Here is a 7,808-nt window from a genome sequence, read left to right as displayed (position 1 = left end):
GTCCCACGGATAAAGGGCCTGGTTGGAAGCACTCCAATGACTTCAGTGGGCTTGGGATTCAGTCCAAAGGATTTGTCCCCACAAACCTCTCGCATCAGCACCTTTCGCAAACAGCTCTGTAAATATTTTCATTTAATTTAATTTAAGATGGATTCGCAAACTGCGGGGTGGAGTCCGAATGTCTCTGTGCCTCCTGCGTAACAGGGTAAGGTATGTTCAAATGTGGCCTTGAGCAATGAGCCTGCTATTCTGAATCACACCTCACCCCTCCTTTGGGAACAAAAACGAAACATAGAAACACTCTTGGTGAAGTAAAGTGTTTCTAGTGGAATGTGACAAAAGCATGAACACATCAAGGAGAAAAATGATGACTCTGGAAGTTGGCTCAGACTTTAAGGGTGATGAAAACCCTGGGGAATGTAAGAGAGAAAAAAGGACCTTGCAGTGGCAACGCCCCCTGTTGTGGGTATAAAAGGAGCTCAGAGTCAGGGAAGTTAGCAGCACTCTCCTTCTTTCATAGCTGAGCTGGGTGACTCTCTTGGGCTTTAGATCCTCAACTACCTTTCACCATGACCACCAGCGTCAGGCAATATTCCTCGTCTACATCCCTAAAGGGGTTAGGTGGATTAGGTGGATTAGGAGGTGGCTCCACACGGGTTTCCTCAGTGCATCTTGGAGGTTCCTACAGACCCCCAAGTATCCATGGGGGATCTGGTGGCTTTTCTGTCTCCTCTTCTAAGTATGTCTCTGGAGTAGGAAGTAGCCTGGGTGGTGGCTATGGGGGAAGCTACAGTAGTAGCTTTGGAGGTGGCTATGGGGGTGGCCTTGGAGGTGGCTTTGGAGGTGGCTATGGGGGTGGCTTTGGAGGTGGCTTTGGCGGTGGTGATGGCATTCTCCCTGCGGGTGAGAAGGAAACTATGCAGAACCTGAATGACCGCCTGGCTAACTACCTGGACAAGGTGCGTGCTCTGGAGGAGGCCAATTCCGATCTGGAGATTAAGATCAAGGAGTGGTATAAGAAGCAGGGACCTGGTCCTGACCGTGACTACAGCCCATATTACAGGACAATTGAAGACCTGAGGAGCAAGGTATGACACTATTGTTAAAAAGGTCTGATGTCTCTTGTCTGAGACTCTTCATTAAACTGGGCACTGAATAATTCTGTAACTAAAAGCTGGAAATGAAAGGCAATCCAATTTTCCCCTGTGCCAGATATCAAGGAAGGGGATTTAGTAATTTATCAACTTCAGTTATTTAATGACATTCCTCCAGAAAGAACAAGTGGTGTATTTCTTATTATGTGATTGTATGAAACAGACGTAAGAGGCAGTAACGCAGCAGCAGAGTCTTATCGACATTGGCCTATGTTGATAATATGGTACAGTTTGAATATTCTATAAACAAACGAATCTAGAGGTAAGGCAAAGCAGGATATACTTAGTATGATTGTATAAGCACAGAATCAAAGAATTTGCAAACTCCTGTCAATTGCTTTAGCTATTAGCACTAAACTGAGTGCAGAGGGTTAAAAAGGAAAAGGTGGAAGGACTGAAAAATTTCACAGCCTTCTTCCAGGAATGATCAATGCAAGGCCTGACTTGTCCTATAATCTCAAAACCAGGAGCCTGTGGAGCAAATTCTTTCCATTCTGATTTGGTTTCCTGGCTTCACATCTTGAGAGGAAAGCCCCAGGGTTGATATTTTCCCTCTTACTGTCCTTATTGATCGCTTACAAACCGTCATTAGTAAACACAAGGGAAATCCGAGGAAAGCAGAAGCAGAAAGCCTCTGCGATGCAGGGGCAGGAGCAAACTAGACACATTATTTTCCCTTCCTCTCACTGGCATTTTTGATGTTCCTTTCTCAAAGCCTGGCTTGGAGTTCTCCCCTCGGGAGCCCGGGGGTGGATTATCTGTATCTGAGAATGTATCACCAAAAATCCGATATAAAGAGCACCTGCTCACTACCCTTTGTTCAGCTTCTGCAAGGATCCTCGTCATGGAGTGAGTTACTGTGAATGAACTCCACTCCAGAACAAATGGACACAGGCTTTGCCATACAAGAGCACACTACGGGGCCACCCGCACTGCCTGTGGCAGTCACCAATACCTGATGGTTCCGAGGATGGCTAGTCTCCCCTCCCCCTCCAATATTCCTGCTATGACAATTGTACACAGCAGTACATGGTGGTGGGGATGGGGCGGGGGAAGAAGGGTGGTTCTTTCTGGAACCACGTGAGATCAGCAAATGCCCTGAAGCGTGAGATTGAGTGCCCTTATCAGGCCTTGCACTTACTCAGATATTATCATGCTGCCTTTTGCAATTCATCCTGATGGATAAGCAGGAAAGGGAGGCCGCAGTGCAGTCAGACACTGCCCAGTCTAACTCAGCACTGTTGCATTTCTCCATTCGGTAAATCCCTCTGCTGTTCCTGGCCCGTCCCTAACATTCACCCCTGCTTGGATCCCACAATCAGCCAACAACATGAGGCGCTTTTGAGGCTTCTTTCCCACTTGCTCTTTCGCTCTCTTTCCCCCAGATCCTTGCTGCCACTGTCGACAATGCCAGCCTCCTCTTGCAGATCGACAACGCTAGGCTGACAGCTGATGACTTCAGAACCAAGTAAGTGCTGCTCCCCCTGGGAGTGAGATCCGTCTGGGGAGCCTTTTGTGCACAACGAGCTTCCTCACCTGCATCATGACTGGAAAAGAGGGAGAGTTCCTCTCTAAGAGGGAGCTTCCTATTCATTTCCAACGAGACAACTGACAAATCACTGGCAAACAAGGCATTTCAAATAAATGTGCATTTTGCAAAGCAAATAGGGACTAAAAACTTGGGCAATGTCTTGCTTCCAGTAGAACCTATCTTATTTTATTTAGTTTGCATGTAGGACTTGATCTAATTTACATTTCACTCAGAACACATAGGCCTGGGGCAATGGTGCTACCAGTATTTTACACATCTAAACAGAAGCACTCACCTCGGAGCTCAATATAGAATATGCCCCAAAGCTGCTCAGTAAAGTTACTGGTCTTAGCAGAGACTTGACCAACCAGCGCTGTTCCATCCATTGGACACTGCATATCATTCACTGTGTCCCTCATTCACCCAACCCCCCACGCAGCACAGAGAGTTATAAGACATTGAAAGGTTGACAGCAGCATGGGGAGAAAAAAGGGGTGACAACTCAGTAGTGAGCACCCTTTTTATGCTTGAAGGTTTGAGACGGAGCAGGCCCTGCGCATGAGTGTGGAGGCTGACATCAATGGCCTGCGGAGAGTCCTGGACGAGCTGACCCTGGCCAGAGCTGACCTGGAGATGCAGATCGAAAACCTGAAGGAGGAGCTGGCTTATCTCAAGAAGAATCATGAGGAGGTGAGGACAAAATCAAGCACCAAGGAGGGGATTTATAAGTTGTAGCTAAGGTACAATGAAAATCAGGCCAATCAGCAGGGCTATTTCCAAGCATTAGGGTAGTTGGGAGGGCATCTGGGAATAAAGAAGTGGGGAATAATTAATTCTGGACAGCAACATGTCCTCTGTAGGCCCCAGGTCAGACTCATGCACCACTCATCATTTCAGGAGCTTCCACTGGGGCCTCGCCAGTATCTACAGCAACAGAAACCTGCTTCCCAGGCTGTGGACCCAGCTGTTGTTTGGGATTTAGTCTCTGGACAGAGGCAACTGAATCCCCAAATGGAGATTTCTTAGGAAATTATTTTTATTATTTTACTTGTTGTAGACAGTTAGGGTCACAGTCCCATGGTGCTGAACAAAGACACATTAGGAGATGGTCTCTTGTCTGAAAAGTCGCAAATTGGGAAAACCTCCTCAGATGCACTGCAGTGGGTCTGTATAGTTAAGATGCAGATGAACATAGCGTGTCTCTCTTGTCACAGGAAATGAATATACTACGGAGCCAGCTGGGTGGAGATATCACTGTGGAGATGGACGCCGCTCCTGGGGTTGACCTGACCAAGATCCTGGCTGACATGAGAGAGCAGTATGAGAGCTTGGCAGAGAAGAACCGTAAAGAGGCCGAGCAGTGGTTCTTCACCCAGGTACACAATGCCTGAATGAGGAGAAGCACTTTCGTGACACTTACGGGTGGGGGCAAACCTTTACACACATCATTCGTGCAGTAACTAGATTGTTTTCCCTTGTTCCAGACAGAACAGCTGAACCGAGAAGTAGCCATGAACACGGAACAGTTGCAGAGTGGCAAGTCGGAGATCACGGAACTAAGACGCACCGTCCAGGGCCTGGAGATAGAGCTGCAGTCCCAGCTCAGCATGGTACGTGCTACTGGCTTCCCAGGGAGACACACACATGGGGAGGCACAGAGATGAGTGACCCCCTCACTGAATTCTTTCCCCTCTACTCTGCATTCCCAGAAAGCCGCTCTGGAAGGCACCTTGGCGGAGACAGAAGCCCGTTATGGCTCCCAGTTGGCACAGCTCCAGGGCTTGATCACTAGCGTGGAGGAGCAGCTGGCCGAGCTCCGATGCGACATGGAGCGCCAGAACCATGAGTACAAGATTCTCGTGGACGTCAAGACGCGCCTGGAGCAAGAGATTGCCACGTACCGCCGCTTGCTGGAGGGCGAGGATACCCAGTACGTAAAGGGAGTCGATTAGATAGAGTGCCATGGGGCAGGGCCGGCTAATAATGACACAGCTAAACAGCTGAATAACCTGTGTCCCTAGAGGCTTATTTTGAAATAAATAATCCAGATTTCTAGGTAGTTGTGAAGAAGACTAATAAGTGATGGCTCAATGGTTTATCCCATTACCATCGTCAGTGAGAACCCAGTCCTGGGAGGTATTTATTGTCTGAATTATGGAGTGTAACATAACATTTCCATCTTGGAGAGGCAGCATTGTCTAGTAGCTATGTGAAAACTCTAGCTTTCAGGGCTTTGGGGGGGGTCTATTCCTGGCTTCTTCAGCGATTGCATGATCCTGGGAAAGTAGCTAATAACACTAACGAACCTCACAGGAGGGTTGAGAGGCTAATATAATGTGTCTAAATCCTGTCACACCTTGAAAATCCTTCCAAGATCAAATGTTCTGCTCAAATCTTAACTCTAGACAATTTCAAGGAGAGGACATTGGGGACCTGCAAAATTGACATAATAATGAAATTCATCAGACTTGTGTCAAAATAATTATTTCTCCCCATAAGAGGCCTGCACCTTTGTTCTCTCACTGTGCCCTCTCCTCTGGTGTTTATATTTCTAATTTTCTCTCTTTTTTCTCCTCTTGTAGCATTGCCTCCCAGTACGCTTCAGCAAAAGAAGGTAAGAATTTGTTTTATCTGAAGTAATGAGCGCACATTTCTGCATCACATCCTTAGCAAGCTTCTTTCCATAGGCTCTCATTCATTAGTGGGTGCAAAACTGGAGTGATTCCTTTGAAATATTGAAGATATTATTAAGTCAAGTATTTGTGTAAAATGGAACATAGGATATGCATTTATGACACTCAGTTCTGAAGATACACTAGTTAGGATAAAAATTCCAAAGGATGATCAGATCCTTAGGACAGCTGATAGTTTCTTCTATCTCCTTCTCCCTTGTAGTGTCCACGACCACCCGACAAGTCCGTACAATCGTTGAGGAAGTCCAAGATGGAAAGGTGATTTCTTCCCGCGAGCAGGTCCATCATTCCCCCCGCTAAGACTACACACCAGTCCACAGGCCCCAGTCCTGAGCACCTTGGATGCATCAATAGAAAAGGAAAGAAGACTCCAGACCATGTGCTGTAGATGTGTAATAGTGTCACCAAGGCTGTGTAGGTCTGGGCTCCATTAGTGTGTTCCTTCCCTTTTCATTCTGCCTCTGTTTCCCTCACCCTTGTCTGAGTGCTATCCTGTGCTCTTCCCATAAGTGTCAAATAAAGCTTATCTTCTCATTCATGCAAACTAGAGTCTTGTCTCGGTTGTTCTAGGGGGCTGATGACACAGGCTCTCTAGGGGGAGATTGGTACTGTTTGCTAGAGCTTCCATCAGCACTCGTGGGCAGCCAGAAGAAGGAATTGTTCAGATGGTCTCTAAAAGGCATTATTCGCTAGATCACTGAGTAATCTGAATTCAGACACCAGAACTAAATATTAAGGCAAAGAACTAGTGGCTTTATTGATCACATCCAACCTGGCTAAAATTCTGCAACTAAACTGTATAAACAGTGTCAGATATTCTGCCCTAAGTTGCAATGGTCTCAAAATGGGAAACCTGAGAGAGACTTGGTGGTTTCACAGTCCTGCTCAGGGACACAAGTGGCTATTCCACAGAGGAAGGTAAGAGATGGGGCTTCATCAGCTCACTGTGCCTGAGCCAAGGTGCATGGTGCACAGGGAAAGAAAATGAATCACAGATACCATCATACCAGCCCCCTGCCAACTGTCAGCCACACACCTCTATCAGCGCTGGCTGTGTTACATAGGTCACAACGCTTGGTGGGAAAATTAACTTGTGTGGCAGATGTGTTAACGGTACCTTTGGCTGACCCCTTCATCGGTAATACAATTGCAATTTTATTCAGTGTGACTTTCTTGGCAACTGTCCAGGTCTTTCTAAAGGGTCAGAGAAAGGCAGACCCCTCTGATAGCTGTCAGGGGGTGTGTGACCTGCTCAGGATAAGGTTATTACATGCTGTGTTGGGGTTTGATCCCCTGTGCCAATTTGTCATTACTGCCCATTCCTGATGCAGTGGGACACTGATACACTCCATCTTGACTGGCAGTTCCCGGAAGACAATTTCAGCTATCAGGGTACGTCTGCACTGCAATCAGGGGTGTAACTGCAGCACATGTAGACATACCTGAGATCTTTAACTGAGCTAGCTCATGCCCTCATAGCCGCGAAGCCACAGCAGCAGGGACTGCTCCGTGAGCAGCCACCCAAGGAATTACCCAGGGCCTCAGGCAGGCTTGTCCAAGCTGCCAACGGTACATCACTGCCATTGCTACGTCACTGCCTGAGCTAGCGAGGTTACAGCTAGCTCAGGTGTGTCGACATGTGCTGCAATTACACAACCTGATTGCAGTGTACGTCTACCCTCAGTCACTAGGTTCTGCCACCCTTCCTCCCTTTAAGTAGTACCTGGCTCCATATGTAGTGCTGGGGGACAGCAACAGGATGATTCTGAATAAGATATTACTGAACATGTGTGAAGCTGGCAGAATCTGGTCCTCCTATTTGAAGACCCTGTTTTTAGGGACCTTGCCCTGATTTTACCTGGCTAAGCCCTGGTATAGCTAGAGAGAGCTCTGGTTCTCCCAGAAAGGGGGGAAAGGAGCCTTTCTGTTCTCTCTCTGGCTCAGAATCCCAGAACTTACATGACCCCATCATCATTCCACTCAGACCTATTCAGGTACATTATAATCATCAGCCATGAATGCAGGGTTATGATCAGCACAATTACTCTGTAAGATTAGCATCCTCTTCCTGAACGCATTTGTGCATTTATATAGCATCATTGATGTGCCTGGCCTTGTACAGGAGGAAAATCAATGGACACGATTCCTCTTCTAAAGGAGGTGTCTTTGGAGTCCTGTCTGCTCAGTTCTTCAACTGAAGGCAGGAAACTTGCCTTTGTATTTTTCTCTTGTAAATGCCGGGTACACCTACTACGCTAGAAGACTTCTGTTGAAAGAACAAATCAAACAATTAAAGAACTAGAACAGGGGTGGGCAAACTTTTTGGCCCGAGGGCTACATCGGGGTTGCGCAACTGTATAGAGGGCTGGGTAGGGCAGGCTGTGCCTTCCCAGACAGCCTGGCCCCCGCCCCCTATCCACCCCCTCCCAC

At 47.3% G+C, this 7,808-nt stretch overlaps 1 protein-coding gene across 1 annotated transcript; it reads left to right on the top strand.

The window, feature by feature from the left end:
• The first annotated feature begins 496 nt into the window (after positions 1–496).
• On the top strand, positions 497–5,922 carry LOC128829206 (keratin, type I cytoskeletal 14-like). Its single transcript, XM_054014498.1, has 8 exons — positions 497–1,088; positions 2,540–2,622; positions 3,219–3,375; positions 3,900–4,061; positions 4,170–4,295; positions 4,395–4,615; positions 5,268–5,299; positions 5,581–5,922. The coding sequence occupies exons 1-8, from the start codon at positions 570–572 to the stop codon at positions 5,676–5,678; spliced, it is 1,398 nt and encodes a 465-aa protein (XP_053870473.1). The 5' UTR covers positions 497–569; the 3' UTR covers positions 5,679–5,922.
• Positions 5,923–7,808: the final 1,886 nt, after the last annotated feature.

The sequence above is a fragment of the Malaclemys terrapin genome, chromosome 25, assembly GCF_027887155.1.
Source record: "Malaclemys terrapin pileata isolate rMalTer1 chromosome 25, rMalTer1.hap1, whole genome shotgun sequence".
Taxonomy (NCBI): Eukaryota; Metazoa; Chordata; order Testudines; family Emydidae; genus Malaclemys; species Malaclemys terrapin.
Note: the sequence above shows the minus strand (reverse complement) of the source record. Positions and strands in the feature narration are given on the sequence as shown.

Bases quoted from the DNA above. Each gene is read 5' to 3' on its own strand.
- LOC128829206 (XM_054014498.1), top strand. From the start codon at position 570: ATGACCACCAGCGTCAGGCAATATTCCTCGTCTACATCCCTAAAGGGG. The intron at 1,089-2,539 runs GTATGACACTAT...TCTTTCCCCCAG, and splicing joins TTGAAGACCTGAGGAGCAAG to ATCCTTGCTGCCACTGTCGA. The intron at 5,300-5,580 runs GTAAGAATTTGT...TCTCCCTTGTAG, and splicing joins GTACGCTTCAGCAAAAGAAG to TGTCCACGACCACCCGACAA.